The sequence below is a fragment of the Megalobrama amblycephala genome, linkage group LG5, assembly GCF_018812025.1.
Source record: "Megalobrama amblycephala isolate DHTTF-2021 linkage group LG5, ASM1881202v1, whole genome shotgun sequence".
Taxonomy (NCBI): domain Eukaryota; kingdom Metazoa; phylum Chordata; class Actinopteri; order Cypriniformes; family Xenocyprididae; genus Megalobrama; species Megalobrama amblycephala.
Window position 1 is genome coordinate 36,895,605 of NC_063048.1, and position 17,843 is coordinate 36,913,447.

Genomic DNA, 17,843 nt, shown 5'->3' on the forward strand with positions numbered 1-17,843 from the left:
GTTTGAGTTTGCCTAATATACGTGTGAGTACTGTGTGTAATTAATATGTATATGTAAATACACACAAATTAATGTATATATTTAAGAGAAATATGTTATGTACAAAATATTTTTATTTATATATAATATAAATAATATAAAAATATAAATAAATACATATACTTGTAAACATTTATCAAATATATACATGAATGTGTTTGTATTTACATATACATATTAATTACACACAGTACACCCACATATATTAGGCAAACTCAAACTTTTATTTTGTATGCGTTTAATCGCGATTAATCGTTTGACAGCCTTAAAGGGTTAGTTCACCCAAAAATGAAAATAATGTCATTAATTACTCACCCTCATGTCGTTCCACACCCGTAAGACCTTCATTCATCTTCAGAACACAAATTAAGATATTTTTGATGAAATCCAATGGCTCAGTGAGGCCTGAGCAATGACATTTCCTCTCTCAAGATCCATTAATGTACTAAAAACATATTTAAATCAGTTCATGTGAGTACAGTGGTTCAATATTAATATTATAAAGCCACGAGAATATTTTTGGTGCGCCAAAAAAAACAAAATAACGACTTATTTAGTGATGGCCGATTTCAAAACACTGCTTCAGGAAGAATTTTAATTTCTGGGTGAACTAACCCTTTAATATATATACAATATATTTTTTATTTAATATATTTTACTGGAAAACAAGACAAAAATACTGAGGAAGAACAGAGCATATTCTACCTCTGAAATATGCATTTTAATCTGAGACATGCAAGTTTGTCTTGTTTATGACAGCTCTTGTGCAATAAAAGGTAAAGGTCTACTGTTGCATACTTGATCGTAGTCAGTATACAGATGTACAGTGCAGTGTGTACTAATCCGCGCTGAGCCACGCCCCTTCAGTCTCAGTGGGCGGGGTCAGCACATGTGTCAGCAGCAGCAGCATGAGTCAGTCAGTCCAACAATCTCACCCTCATCCACTGTTTCAAACTCTCAGAAATGTGTCTCCTCTGCATCACAGCATAAAGGACATTGACTGAATCACAGGTAAGGACAAATTCATATTTCATGCCTTTATGATCGCGTTGCATCCATGCAAACACATCTGAGCTCAAATAACAGCCAGATCTGCATTATTACCTTAATAATAGAGTCCTAAATCTGTGGTTATGCATCATGCATATGGCGCTGTGGAGGAAAGATCGCCATGTTGAGGATAAAGCTTCACTGCACAGTCGCGTTTGTCATTTCTGAAGCTGAAATCAGTGTCGGGAGCGTGTTTGACTGAGTCGTTGCATGTCGGAAAAAAGTTGCTCTGAAAAGATGATTTTCATGTGATGTTGTTGCCACCGTGGCAGTCGTTGAGTGTTTTTGTCCCAGTCGAGTGTGTGGGTGTGAATGCATCAGTGTAAGCGAGATCTGATGGTCAGATGTGTAGGAGAAGCTCCTGAAGAGCCTCTCACTTCTTCCTGCTGGACTCGAGGAGAAGTCTTAATATGAAGCAGATGCTGTGCTGAAATGAAGCTGCTGGATTATATCAGATGGATTTGCTCTGTGTAATAATCATGGATGGAATGTTTTAATCTACACTCTTTAATAAAAAAAAGATTCCAAATGGAAATGGAACTATTTTTGGAACGTTTCAGTGGTTAGAACCTTTTTTTATGAGTGTGAAGAACACTCTAATAATCTAAAGAACCTTTTGAGGAATGGAAAGATTATATGGAATCATAAAAGCCAGTAAAGAACCTTTATTTTTAAAGGGTTAGTTCACCTAAAAATGAAAATAATGTCATTAATTACTCACCCTCATGTCGTTTCAAACCCGTAAGACCTTTATTCATCTTCAGAACACAAATTAAGATATTTTTGATGAAATCTTCCATAGACAGCAATATAATCAACACTTTCAAGGTCCAGAAAGGAAGTAAAGACATCGTTAAAAAGTCATGTGACTGCTGTGGATCAACCTTAATGTTATGAAGAGACGAGAATACTTTTTGTGTGCAAAAATAACAACTTTATTCAACAATCTCTTCCCTGTCATTATCCTTGCTCAGTATTGGCTGAAGCTGGTCACGTGATCAGCACGACGCATGCGTGTGTCGCCGTTCTGACGATGAACCTGGAAGCGCTGGACGCAAACAACGTATGAGAATGACACAGAAGAGATTGTTGAATAAAGTCGTTGTTTTTGTTTTGTTTTTGCGCACAAAAAGCATTCTCGTTGCTTCTTGACATTAAGGTTGAACCACTGCAGTCACATGACTGTTTTAACGATGTCTTTAGTTCCTTTCTGGACCTTGAATGACAGTATTGCTTTCTATTGGGGATGAAAAAACATATTTGGATTTCATCAAAAATATCTTAATTTGTGTTCTGAAGATGAATGAAGGTCTTGAGAGAGAGTAATTAATGACAGAAATGTACTTTTTGAATGAACTAACCCTTTATTTTTTTGATTTCTAGTGTAGTCTGCTTTGTCTGCTTAGTTTGCAAAACACAAAAACGGGCGTTAGTGTTGTCAAAACTATCGATACTTTGATGGGAATCATCAATACTGAAATATCTGAAACGGTTTCTGCAGTATCAATACACCGACACCAGCTGTGCAATCTCACTCTCTCTGACATGAAACTGACACACCCCTGCCTCGCCTCATTCAGTCTGGTTGAATAGTTAGCCTACTTTATTGAGTATTTCCATTTTATGCAACTTTACACATTTATTAATAGTAAATGAATTTTTAATACATTTAAGATCATCATGTTTGCTGTGAACAATATAGATCAGAACTAATGGAATAATAATATATCACTAGGTCTGAATTGAAATATATTGTACATTTTAATGGATCACGCTACAAACATAATGATCTTATAATGCATGATGCATTGCTGTGTCCGTTATCCCATAATTCCCACTTTTTGAGTTTTTTTTCATGCCGTATTGCACTTAAATGATCAAATAGACACAAAATGATGTCTTGGTGGTGAGTATTCAGGTAAACACAGTTAGTTTTTGGAACGTAAATAGTTGAGAGAAAACGCATGGATTCGTGCATAAGCTCTTAAAGTGACAGCAGCCTAATAAACCTGCTTTTATTGTTCTGAATGATTGTAATTCTCTAAACTCCTGTTGATGATGAATAATTATAAAGTGAGTTTGAGGTCACAGGCTGTTATCATTCTGACACCATCCATGTCATTTAATGTAAGTGTGGTTATTAAACGGCCTGACAGGAAACTGCTGCTGTTTGTCCCGTTAGATTGTGTCATGTCAGCGTGACACCCGGGAAAGGAGGAAACTGATGCTTTTAAAAACTCCCATGTTCCGATGAAATGAGCAAGCCGTCGTTTGCACGAGTGAAATCTCTGTGCTTATATGGCTCTCTGGTTTCCCACTATTTTCACTCAGATATCATGAATGCTTCACTAGTGATTTTCATACAGCATTTGCAGGTTTGTGACAAACACACGTGATTGTATTGTTCATATGTAGGTTATCATCGCCCATGAGAGCCTCTGACCTCACAGAGAAGCTTTATCAAGGGCGAACACAGAGAAGACGCTTCACTGGAATCTGCACTTCTGCAGAGAAATAACCTTTGGACTGTTTGGACTTTCTAGATGAGTCTTTGAAGTATTTTACCCCAAAATATAATAATAATGTTTTTTTTGTTGTTGTTTTTTGGGGCATTATCATTTATGGTAATTCCACAAAAAATGTCAATGCAAAGGTAAAATGTTAAAATAATTATAATAAATAAAAATGTGCTATTTGTCCATTTGTTTCATGACAATTCCATCCCTAAAAATAAAAAATGCAATAGGATTTTATAGTTAAAATGTACTATAAAGTATATAAAATGTATATAAAACGATAAAATGATTTTTAAAGGAAAATGTACTTTTTTAGCTTTATTTTCTTGACAATTCTAACAATGCAATGGGGATTTAAAAGTTAAAATGATTAATTAATGAAGGAAAATGTGTTTTTGTGGCAATATTTTCTTGACAGTTCCACCCTAAAAATAATGATGCAATTGGGTTTTTAAAAGTTAAAATGATTATTAAAGGATAATTAAATTTTTTTAAGCATTATTTTCTTGAAAATTCTAACAATGCAATTGAGTTTTAAAAATAAAACATTAAAATTATTATTAAATTAAAATGTGCAATTTTTGCAATATTTTCTTGACAATTCCATCTGCCAAAAAATGCAATGCAACGGTATTTTTATAGTTAAATGTTAAAATTCTTATTAAAGAAATCTTTTTCTATTTGTGGCTTTATTTTCTTGACAATTCTAACAATGCAATGGGGATTTAAAAGTTAAAATGATTAATTAATGAAGGAAAATGTGTTTTTGTGGCAATATTTTCTTGACAATTCCACCCTAAAAATAATGATGCAATTGGGTTTTTAAAGTTAAAATGTTAAAATGAATATTAAAGGAAAATGTGTTTTTTGTGACATTATTTTCTTGGCAATTCCACCCCAAAAAAATAACAATGGAATGGGGTTTTAAAAGTTAAAATGATTATTAAAGGATAATTTAATTTTTTTAAGCATTATTTTCTTGAAAATTCTAACAATGCAATTGAGTTTTAAAAATAAAACATTAAAATTATTATTAAATTAAAATGTGCAATTTTTGCAATATTTTCTTGACAATTCCATCTGCCAAAAAATGCAATGCAACGGTATTTTTATAGTTAAATGTTAAAATTCTTATTAAAGAAATCTTTTTCTATTTGTGGCTTTATTTTCTTGACAATTCTAACAATGCAATGGGGATTTAAAAGTTAAAATGATTAATTAATGAAGGAAAATGTGTTTTTGTGGCAATATTTTCTTGACAATTCCACCCTAAAAATAATGATGCAATTGGGTTTTTAAAGTTAAAATTTTAAAATGAATATTAAAGGAAAATGTGTTTTTTGTGACATTATTTTCTTGGCAATTCCACCCCAAAAAAATAACAATGCAATGGAGTTTTAAAAGTTAAAATGATTATTAAAGGATAAGTAAATTTTTTAAGCATTATTTTCTTAAAAATTCTAACAATGCAATTGAGTGTCAAAGATAAAACATTAAAATTATTATTAAATTAAAATGTGCAATTTTTGCAATATTTTCTTGACAATTCCATCTGCCAAAAAATGCAATGCAACGGTATTTTTATAGTTAAATGTTACAATTCTTATTAAAGAAATCTTTTTCTTTTTGTGGCATTATTTTCTTGACAATTCTAACAATGCAATGGGGATTTAAAAGTTAAAATGATTAATTAATGAAGGAAAATGTGTTTTTGTGGCAATATTTTCTTGACAATTCCACCCCTAAAAAATAACAATGCAATGGGGTTTTAAAAGTTAAAATGATTATTAAAGGATAATTTAATTTTTTAAGCATTATTTTCTTGAAAATTCTAACAGTGCAATTGAGTTTCAAAGATAAAATCTTAAAATTATTATTAAATTAAAATGTGCAATTTTTGCATTATTTTCTTGACTATGCCATTCTCAAAGAATGCAATGCAATGGGATTTTTATAGTTAAAATGTTAAATATTTATTAAAGGAATGTTTTCTTTAATAATCATTGTTTTGACAATTCCATCTCTGAAAAATAATAATGCAGTGAGATTTGTGATGTTGAAATGATTATTAAAGTAAAAGGTCATGAAAATGAATCATTCTAAAACAATGCTTCAGTTACGTATATAATTACTGATTTCTATTTGTAAAATTTTGGTAGAAATATAGGAAAAGTAACCACGAGTACAGTAGAAAACTGAGAATAACAGAAGCAGTGCTTCTCATTGTTATATGAGTTTCCCTTCACGTGAAAGTCTTTCCTTCCTCACTGGAAGCGTGTGACCCGGAGTCTCTGAAACGAAATCTGTCGAGTGTCTGTGTGAAGGACATTCCAGGCGTTCGCTCTGAGATTCCTTCTTGCATGAATGTTTGCACAATTTGTTCAGAGAAGGCAGTGATTTGTGGCTTATCTGAGCTGCTGGGAGGGATCTTACACAAGAGTATGATTGACATTTCTTCAGTTTGTGTTCCAGAAGATCTCAATCAGCTTCAGGTGCTTCTGTGATGTCGACAGACGAACTTTTCTTAGTGTTCATTCGTCGTGTTCATGTTACATCCAGTTAACGGGAATGTCTGGAATGTGCCCAAGCAAAACACACCTCAGTCTAAAATAGCTAAAAATTGTACTTTCCCTCGACCAAAAACAACTGGGATAAAAAAAGGAAAGTTGAATCCAGTGCCAAAGATAGTCTGGCACTTTTGTTTGGCTTCGTTGTGGCATAAACGCTCTTTTGTCCACAGTAAATCCCTGACGAACGTCCTGCTGTGGCTGATGGGACAGATTCCAGCATGTTTTGTGTAAGATAATCAGATATGGAGTGTGAGGTGAAGATTGTGTTGAATCAGCAGTTTAGATGGATACAACTGGATAGACTTTATCCTGTAACATACAAGTGTTTATGTTAAAAAGTCAAGGATCATTCTGAAACAGTTTCTGAAAGTCGTTTGTAGTAGTGGTCAACCAATATGCTTTCTTCATTTATTTGATCAAAAATACAGTAAAAATTGTGAAATATTATTAGAATGTAAAATAACTGTTTTCTATTTGAATATATTTCACAAAGTAATTTATTCCTGTGATCAAAGCTGAATTTTCAGCATCATTACTCCAGTCTTCAGTGTCACATGATCCTTCAGAAATCATTCTAATATGATTTTTATGAAATTATAATGAATTTTTGATATTTTCTGTAGAAAGACAAACATAAATAGTGATGAAAGCCCAAATATTAAATGTCACAGATGTATATTTACTGAGTAATCACTGTTTTGTAGATGAGGATCAAAATGACCATTTTCACCAAATTAGAGGAGTGTAAAAATGACTTTATAAAGATGGCAGCATCATTATTTTATTTTCACACAGAGATTGGAAGATCTATTAGTGAAATCTGTTGACTTTATCAATCTGTGTTTCATTATATGCCAACAGTGACAGTTCAAACATGGGAAAAAAGCACTTCTTGTGTTCTTTTCCTCAAGTTTGCATGCCTGTAACTCAAGAAGTGTTAAAGATATCTTAATATCCTTTTAGATTCTGGTTCTGAACAAACTTTTCTTCTGGTATCTTCATTTTAAAGGCCCTCGATGGTTCAATCCCAGAGATATGGAGATCTTAATGCGGCTCCATGAGTAAATTGGTCACATTTTCAGTGGTCAAAAAACAAATGTGGGTCAGTTTGTATGAATATGATACTTCTTTTATTTGAAAGAGGAATATCTGAAGAACAAATAATGTCGAAACTAGAAATGTATCTCGTTTCCCTCTATCAAAAGAATTGCATAAAACGTAACTCTCTGAGCACCAAAAATCCACTGGAAATGGTTTAGTTGAGGCACATTAATTTGTCTTTATAAGAATCTATATTTGAATCAGTTTTAGGGATATTTGGACGATGGGATTTTGTTCATTTTAACAGCTTGTGAAGCTACCAAGAGTTCAAATACGCAGTATCATGACGACACGTTACCACAACGACATCCCTAAATCTGAGATTGAACCACAAAATGAAGATTACAAAAGAAAAGTTTTATAAGAACAAGAATCTGAAATGACATTGAGATATATTTAACACTTCTAGAATTAAAGACATGCAAACTTGGGAAAAAGGTTTGTTGTGTTCAATTTTATTACATGACATTTCTAGTTTCAGTGTTATTTGTTCTTGTCAGACATTCATCTTTAAACACAATAACTATTAAAAAGTTACCTGCATTTGTTTTTTGATCACTGAAAATGTGTAAAATTCAACAATCTGAATATGGAGTCACATTGAGATCCCAATATCTCTGGGACTGAACTATATAGGGCCTTAATAATGGAGATTCCCAAAGTAAAGCTTATTAAGAACAAGAATCTAGAAGGATATTAAGATATCTTTAAAACTTTGGAAAAGGAATATTTGTTTTTTGACCACTGAAAATGTGCACAATTTACTCATGGAGCCGCATTGAGATCTCCATATCTCTGGGATTGAACCATCGAGGGCCTTTAAAATGAAGATACCAGAAGAAAAGTTTGTTCAGAACCAGAATCTAAAAGGATATTAAGATATCTTTAACACTTCTTGAGTTACAGTCATGCAAACTTGAGGAAAAGAACACAAGAAGTGCTTTTTTCCCATGTTTGAACTGTCACTGTTGGCATATAATGAAACACAGATTGATAAAGTCAACAGATTTCACTAATAGATCTTCCAATCTCTGTGTGAAAATAAAATAATGATGCTGCCATCTTTATAAAGTCATTTTACACTCCTCTAATTTGGTGAAAATGGTCATTTTGATCCTCATCTACAAAACAGTGATTACTCAGTAAATATACATCTGTGACATTTAATATTTGGGCTTTCATCACTATTTATGTTTGTCTTTCTACAGAAAATATCAAAAATTTGAGCTGGGGACGTCTGGTTAATTTTGCATGGAATGACCCTATACTGAGTCTAATATGCACATGACTTTCTAACAGTCTGACCTCTACACGGACGTCTGTCTGTGAGATCAGTGAAGTGTCTCAGTGTCTGTCTGGATAATGGAGAGATTCCTGTGGTGTTGACTTAATGGGTGTGTTCTTACAGTGCTTTTAGCCCTTATTTACTTTTGGTGATGTGGAATAGATCCAGGATATGCTTCAATCGACATAATAATTTAGTAATTCTAAAATTACACTATAAAAACACTTACTGAAGAAACATTGAGTCATTAAACTGAAATGACCCGCCTTATGCCAACTCTGCTGCCATCTCAGATCATGAATCAGAATTAAACACGAATATTGTGTTGAGTTGTGCAAGTCTGAACTGATCATCATGCAGCTGGACTCAAGAATGTGTTGAACCTCCTGTCTTACTCCACTTTCATTTCCTCTAAATATGGGAATACTGATAGAGACTCTCTCTGACCTTCCTCTATCATTAAGCCTGGTTTTAGTGTCTTGCTTAATGTGTTTGAGCATGAAAAACTCCAGATCTTCTCTATATCAGTGTCAGTGTTTCTGAACTCCATTGTAGTTTTGAGTTTTCTGCACAATATTCCTCATTTAAATAATTAATGTGCAGAATAAAGGGGCGGGGCCTGGTTGAGTTAGTTAGAAGTGTGTTGAAACTGGTGGTTATGGTAAGGGGCGGGGCATTTCCCAAACACCAATTACAACACACTGCTATGGAAAAAAATATAAACATAATAATCTTTTATTTTATTTTTTTTTTACCAAATTCCATGTTTTTTCCCTTCTGGATTCTGTTTTTTTATGTTTCAGCACAAATTTATCATCAAAAATGGTGTCTAAAGAAATTAATTCATAAAATGTTTAATTTAAATTTAATCAATCTTTTAAATTGTAATCAAATGACATATTTAATTCACAACAAAACATTGCATTTTCATTTTTTGTCAAAAAAGGTTCTGCACAACAGAACTTGCATACTGTTAAAATTAAAGAGGATGAAAAAAATATCTTGGTTTATGATATTCCTTATAATAATAATAATTTATTAAAACATTACATTAATAATAATATAATAATAATAATAATAATAATGTATTGCATTGCACATTGCATTGATTTATTATTATTCTTATTATTAATGTAATGTTTTAATAAATTACTATTAATATTACTGTTATTATTATTATTAGGAAAATGATAAAGCCAAGATATTTTATCATCCATTTTAATACATACAATATGCAAGTTCTGTTGCTCAGCACCTTATTTACTACTACTACTAATAATAATAAATCAAATTAATGTTTTAATAATGTTCATTTAATTAATGTTTTGTATTAAAATAATGTAATTAATGTTTTTGTATTAAAATAATTGAATTAATATTTTTGTATTAAAATAATGTTTTTGTATTTAATTAAATTATTTTAATACAAAAACATTAATTTAAAACATTAATTTATTTTATGTTTTTGTATTATTATAATTTAATTAATGTTTTTGTATTAAAATAATTTAATTAATGTTTTTGTATTAAAATAATTGAATTAATATTTTTGTATTAAAATAATGTTTTTGTATTTAATTAAATTATTTTAATACAAAAACATTAATTTAATTAATTTAAAACATTAATTTATTTTATGTTTTTGTATTATTATAATTTAATTAATGTTTTTGTATTAAAATAATTTAATTAATGTTTTTGTATTAAAATAATTTAATTAATATTTTTGTATTAAAATAATGTTTTTGTATTTAATTAAATTATTTTAATACAAAAACATTAATTTAATTAATTTAAAACATTAATTTATTTTATGTTTTTGTATTATTATAATTTAATTAATGTTTTTGTATTAAAATAATTTAATTAATGTTTTTGTATTAAAATAATTTAATTAATATTTTTGTATTAAAATAATGTTTTTGTATTTAATTAAATTATTTTAATACAAAAACATTAATTTAATTAATTTAAAACATTAATTTATTTTATGTTTTTGTATTATTATAATTTAATTAATGTTTTTGTATTAAAATAATTTAATATTTTTGTATTAAAATAATTTAATTAATATTTTTGTATTAAAATTATTTAATTAATATTTTTGTATTAAAATAATTTAATGTTTTTGTATTTAATTAAATTATTTTAATACAAAAACATTAATTTAATTATTTTATGTTTTTGTATTATTATAATTTAATTAATGTTTTTGTATTAAAATAATTCAATGTTTTTGTATTATTACTTTGAGAAGTACTTTTTGCTATACAATATTTCTGTCATAATTTATAATAGTTAAACTGAACTTATATTTTGGCGGGCTGTAATGAAGAGCTTCGAGTGCATCTGGATGAAAGTATTATTGTAATTGTCTAATTGTATTCTCTGCTTTTTAACTTCGCAGCACCTTCCTCTCTCTTCATCATCATCATCATCATCATGTCTGGGAAGTCGGACGGAGTGCAGAAGAAGTGGGCGGCCGTGAAGGTTCGACTGGGTTCGTCTCAGGACATGGACAGCCCGCAGGAGGCCAACCTGGAGAACGCAGAGCCGGAGCTGTGCATCCGTCTGCTGCAGGTGCCCAGCGTGGTCAACTACTCCGGCCTGAAGAAGCGTCTGGAGAGAAGCGACGAGGCCTGGATGGTGCAGTTCCTGGAGCTCTCGGGGCTCGACCTGCTTCTGGAAGCCCTGGATCGGCTGTCGGGACGCGGATGCTCTCGGATCGCAGACGCTCTGCTGCAGCTCACGTGCGTCAACTGCGTGAGAGCCGTCATGAACTCGTCCGCCGGGATTCACTTCATCGTGGATAATGAGGGATACGTGCGCAAGCTGTCGCAGGGTAGAGCCACTCTATCTATCTATCTATCTATCTATCATGCATTTTATTTAATGGCGCCTTTCATAACACAATGTCACCTTACATGCAAGCAAAATGGTAATTAAAAAGAATACAAAAAATGAAAACCATAGACAAATCCCATTAGCATCACAGAATAGAAGAGTATAACAGCAATCACACATCATAAATACAGTATACAATACAGGCAAGTACAAGTAAGACCTCGGTTTTATCACTATTGAGTTTGAAAAAGTTTGTTGAAAGCCAAACTTTAATTTCAGCTAAACAGCTGGACAAAGAAGGTGAAGGAAAAGAGCCAGAGGTGGAGGACAGGTAGAGCTGGGTGTCATCAGTGTAGCAGTGAAAATAGATCCCATGTTTCCTAAAAAGTTGATGAATAGAAGCGGGCCCAAAACAGAGCCCTGAGGAACACCAGCAGCAACTGTAGATGGTCTTGATTGGAAATTTTTAAGAAGATGTTAAGTATTAGAGGCTTTCACACCGAATAGTTCCCCGAGAACTAATTTCTTCCCCGGGCCATGATCCTGGTTGCATTTGCACCAGGAATAGGAACTCTGAAGCGGCCGAAAGTGACATTTTAAAGGATTAGTTCACTTTCAAATTAAAATTTCCTGATAATTTACTCACCCCCATGTCATCCAAGATGTTTATGTCTTTCTTTCTTCAGTCAAAAAGAATGGAAAAAAGGTTTTTGAGGAAAACATTCCAGGATTTTTCTCCATATAGTGGACTTCACTGGAGCCTAAATGGTTGAAGGTCCAAATTACAGTTTCAGTGCAGCTTCAAAGAGCTCTACATGATCCCAGACGAGGAATAAGAGTCTGATCTAGAGAAACCATCGGACATTTTCTAAAAAAAAATTAAAAATTATAAACATTTTAACCATAAATGCTCATCTTGAACTAGCTCTCTTCTTCTTTTCTATTAGAGTTCCAGCAGTGTAGACACTGCTAAATGTATTACCGCCCTCCACAGGTTAAAGTTTGAACTAATTGTTATATACTTGCACTAGCATATTATATATGACAATTTAGTTCAAACTTTGACCTGAGGAGGGCAGTAATACACTCTATGGAGAAAAATCCTGGAATGTTTTCATCAAAAACCTTAATTTCTTTTCGACTGAAGAAAGAAAGACGTAAATTATCAGGAAATTTGAATTTGAAAGTGAACTAATCCTTTAAGCGCGGCATTTACAAACTCTAAAAACCGTTGGATGGAGGATGCCGTGATCGGAGCGGTGTTTGTGTCGTGGGTTTCGTGATAACAGAGATAGAATGTAAATGCATAATATACGTGAATGAAAGAGCAAAAAGTAGGGCTAAATGACAAAATCTCCAATGACAACATAAAGTATTGCATATCATCACTGTTTCCCATGTTTTTGAAGTAAATATGTTTACACATCTTTTTCAAAATGCAGAGTGCCGGTGTTTGACATGCGTTTGACCAATCGTTGTACGCTCACGTCACTGATGGTTCCTATAGTGCTGGTTTAGACCCGACTCTGAAGTAGAAGCTAATGTAGTTCCCCAAAAGGAGTTCCTTGAACTAAAATCGTCCGGTGCGAACACGGCAAAATCCAGGTACTTCAGCCAATAGTTCTAGGAAGCATGAAAAGGTTCTTCCGCTTCGAAAGCCCCTCATGTTAGTAATGTTCTAGAACATGTTATCATTTTACTGACTGCTTTGAGTTAAATTCTCAAACTTCAAACTTAAGTTTTGTCAAGCCAACATCAATGTTTGTCATCAAACTAGTTCCACATGTCAGCCTTTACAGGGTTACAAGAATACTTCACCCAGAAATCTTTCACTCACCCTTCTGTCATGAGCTTCTGAAGGAGAATCGCTCTTCTCTTGTCAGGATGCACACACAAAAAACGAGCCTGTCGAAGTCCTGCAAACATCTCCACCTGTCGAACTGTTGCTTTAAAACTGTGTCCTGACTATCCAGTAGTTGAGATAAATTCAGAAAACATGCATTCCTACAAAGAATTGCTCAATCTTCACACCTATCACATGCTTCGGTTGTTTTTTTAACCATCAAAAGTACAAAGTTCACGTTACATCCCCCCAAAATGAGCTGCTAACACATCCCAAATGTGGAGAGGGAGAAAACGATGGAGGAGGAAGCTACAAACGCAGTATTTCCTTTCCCTTTCCCTCCAGCTTTGGACACCTCCAACACCATGGTGAAGAAGCAGGTGTTCGAGCTGCTGGCGGCCCTCAGCATGTTCTCCTCCGAGGGACACCGGCTCGCTTTAGACGCGCTGGACCATTACAAGGCAAGTGTGTTCATGGCTTAAGTCTGTCTGGATCGTGAGGCTTGATATCAGGTCAGAAAGCAAGACTTTTGCGCCGTTTACACCTGATGTCGACATCCGTCTCGGGTGGTCAGCTGAGAGTGATATCATGCAGCTCAAAGTGTGATGGGATTTCATCACTTAATGTATCAGTGTGTGGGGAACAGTACACAACTTTAGCACAGTGTTAACAACTTTCTGTTTTCTCAGAAAACTCTGCCTTGTTTCCATTTACTTGAGAAGCAAAATGACAAGATATTGAGTCGTGTTTTCTGAAGTGTTCATGCATAAAACAAGACAAAAATATAATCTTGTTGTGGCAGATATTTGTTCTTGTTTTAAGCATAACCTCTTAAGATAGCAAATAGATATTGAAAGTGTTTTTTTTTTTTTAGAAAATGTATTAAAATTATCCCTTGTGTGTCCTTATGGACATTTTTTGTCTTTTTCAGTTTTTGTTTTTTTGATAATTTTGCCTGTGTTAATGCCAACTGCATACAATTTGGTACAGGTGTGTATTTTGATTGGAATTTTAATATTTCACCCTCATTTCCTTTAATAAATCTATTTTACACTCGTAACACAAAATAATTCCTCTCGGGACCTTTAGGACAAAAATATCCCCTTTGAAATTCATTAAAACTACAATTATTAATCCCAGGGTCATTTAACTATAAAATGATGCAGTCTTTGTTAATAGGCTTTTATTCTGTTGGCAAGGCTTTTATTTATTTATTTATTTTTATACCAGATGGTGCCATTTTCTCAAGTTTGGCCTATAAAGAAAATACACTCTAAAAAATGCCCAAGTTGGGTTGAAAATGGACAAACCCAGTGATTGGGTTGTTTTAACCCAGCAGTTGGGTTAAATGTTTGCCCAACATGCTGGGCAGTTTTATTAAACCCAACTATTGTTTAAAAATTAATATATGGTAGCTTTGCTGGCATCTAATTGGTAAAATTTGGTACCCAAACAAAATCTTACTGAAAGCTCATTTTTTAAGATATCAACCTCAAATTTTGGAGCACAACTTTTTTAGATTTGTGGCTTTGATTTTCTAGCAGTTTAGAGTTTTTTGACACAGATGTTTTTGTCCTCTATGGACTTATATGACTTTAAGTCATTTTGCTTCTCCACACTCTAAAAAATGCTGGGTTGTTTCAACCCAAATTTGGGTCGAATATGGACAGATCCAGTCGTTGGGTTCAATTTTTAAATTATTTTTTAACCCAATGGTTGGGTTTGTCCATATTTGACACAAATTTTGGTTGAAACAACCCAGCATTTTTTAGAGTCCAGTAAATGTATCTTGTTTTAAGAATGTTTAGATATTTGTGCTGGAAAACAAGACAAAAATACAAAAAAAAAATTTGCAGTACAAAAATTTCAGTATTCTTAGAAAATGTTTTCATTTACTTGAGAAGAAAAAAGACAATAGATACTGAGTTTTGTTTTCTGAAAAATTGGTCAAAATGATGAGTTTAAGCTTAAAACCAGAACAAATATAATTTAGTTTTCTCTTTGAATTAAGTTTATTTTTCTGACCCCATTGACAGATATTTGTTCTTGTTTTAAGCACAAAACAAAGCAGAAAACAAGACTTTTTATATGACATAATTTGCTTCTCAAGTAAATGTATCTTGATTTATGAATGTTTAGGTATTTGTTCTGAAAAACAAGACTGATGTTTTTCTTTCAGAGCAGTGATGTTAGCTTTAAAGTAACCATGTAAATAAAGTTGTCATGTCATTAGCGTTGTGTTTCTCTGACAGTCTGTGAAGACGCAGCAGTATCGATTCAGTGTGATCATGAACGAGCTTCGAGCCACTGATAACGTGCCTTACATGGTGACCCTTCTGAGCGTCATAAACGCCCTCATCTTCAGCGCCGACGACCTGCGGCAACGGGACAAGATGCGCAAGGAGTTTATCGGTAAGTTCAACTACACCGAGATACTACTGACTGTGCAGTAGACACCCTGTACAGTTCCCTACAAAGTTTTTAAATAGAGTGTGAAACGTTTATTAACTGTATACTGCAGAACAGGTATGAGTAGCATGGAAGAATGCTATTTAGAACAGCCCAATAACCCTAATATAGAATACTAGAATACTACTTACTGCGCAGCGTACGCTGAACACTGCTTGCTATTTATTAAAAATTAGCATGTGAAAAAGCATGCATTCAGACAGTAGTATGCCACATTTATTATATTACATAGTATCACACATTTTGGGTGTGCAACCTGTTTCGCATGATATACATATTGCAAAAATATTATGAGTAGTATAGAAGAATGCCATTTAGAACACAGCCCTATAACTCTAATATTATAGAATACTAATTCTCCAAACTAACATTCAGACAGTAGTATGCTACATTTTGAGTGTGCAACCTATTGTGCACGATATACATATTGCATACTGCAAAAATAGTATGAGTAGTATGGAAGAATGCCATTTAGAACACAACCCTATAATTCTAATATTATAGAATACTAATTCTCCAAACTAACATTCAGACAGTAGTATGCTACATTTTGAGTGTGCAACCTATTGTGCACGATATACATATTGCATACTGCAAAAAATAGTATGAGTATTATAGAAGAATGCCATTTAGAACACAGCCCTATAATTCTAATATTATAGAATACTAATTCTCCAAACTAACATTCAGGCAGTAGTATACTACATTTTGAGTGTGCAACCTATTGTGCACGATATACATATTGCATACTGCAAAAATAGTATGAGTAGTATAGAAGAATGCCATTTAGAACACAGCCCTATAATTCTAATATTATAGAATACTAATTCTCCAAACTAACATTCAGGCAGTAGTATGCTACATTTTGAGTGTGCAACCTATTGTGCATGATATACATATTGCATACTGCAAAAATAGTATGAGTAGTATAGAAGAATGCTATTCAGAACACAACCCTATAATTCTAATATTATAGAATACTAATTCCCCAAACTAACATTCAGGCAGTAGTATGCTACATTTTGAGTGTGCAACCTATTGTGCATGATATACATATTGCATACTGCAAAAATAGTATGAGTAGTATAGAAGAATGCTATTCAGAACACAACCCTATAATTCTAATATTATAGAATACTAATTCCCCAAACTAACATTCAGGCAGTAGTATGCTACATTTTGAGTGTGCAACCTATTGTGCACGATATACATATTGCATACTGCAAAAAAGTAGTATGAGTATTATAGAAGAATGCCATTTAGAACACAGCCCTATAATTCTAATATTATAGAATACTAATTCTCCAAACTAACATTCAGGCAGTAGTATGCTACATTTTGAGTGTGCAACCTATTGTGCACGATATACATATTGCATACTGCAAAAATAGTATGAGTAGTATAGAAGAATGCCATTTAGAACACAACCCTATAATTCTAATATTATAGAATACTAATTCTCCAAACTAACATTCAGGCAGTAGTATGCTACATTTTGAGTGTGCAACCTATTGTGCATGATATACATATTGCATACTGCAAAAATAGTATGAGTAGTATGGAAGAATGCCATTTAGAACACAACCCTATAATTCTAATATTATAGAATACTAATTCTCCAAACTAACATTCAGGCAGTAGTATGCTACATTTTGAGTGTGCAACCTATTGTGCATGATATACATATTGCATACTGCAAAAATAGTATGAGTAGTATGGAAGAATGCCATTTAGAACACAACCCTATAATTCTAATATTATAGAATACTAATTCTCCAAACTAACATTCAGGCAGTAGTATGCTACATTTTGAGTGTGCAACCTATTGTGCACGATATACATATTGCATACTGCAAAAATAGTATGCTTAGTATGCAGTGGCAAACAGAAGTGATCAGGTGTTAATTGTGTTCAGGTGTAGCACCGCCTCATGTTTTGTGTTTTAACACTCCTCAGGTCTGAGCTTTCTAACACACAGCTCTAGATGATATTTATGGTTTATTCATGGATATTACGTTTATTTTTGTCCACCAGGATTACAACTGCTTCACCTACTGCCAAAGCTGAGGTGAGTTTACTTTGAACTTTAAAAAATGAATCGTGAGATAAAACTCAAGTTCACGAGG

General features: G+C 32.9%; 1 protein-coding gene across 7 annotated transcripts in view; it reads left to right on the plus strand.

Moving 5' to 3' along the window:
* Positions 1-895: 895 nt before the first annotated feature.
* Positions 896-17,843, plus strand: part of inf2 (inverted formin 2) — a 38,990-nt gene continuing 22,042 nt past the window's right edge. For 6 of the 7 annotated variants that reach the window (XM_048192134.1, XM_048192137.1, XM_048192132.1 and 3 more), the window contains exons 1-5: positions 896-1,050; positions 10,969-11,403; positions 13,594-13,709; positions 15,501-15,660; positions 17,752-17,785. In XM_048192134.1, coding sequence (XP_048048091.1) covers positions 11,004-11,403; positions 13,594-13,709; positions 15,501-15,660; positions 17,752-17,785 — 710 coding nt within the window. In that variant the 5' untranslated portion in view covers positions 896-1,050; positions 10,969-11,003. Of the gene's footprint in view, positions 1,051-10,968; positions 11,404-13,593; positions 13,710-15,500; positions 15,661-17,751; positions 17,790-17,843 lie in introns of those variants that run through there. The other variant, XM_048192138.1, reaches the window with a different exon arrangement.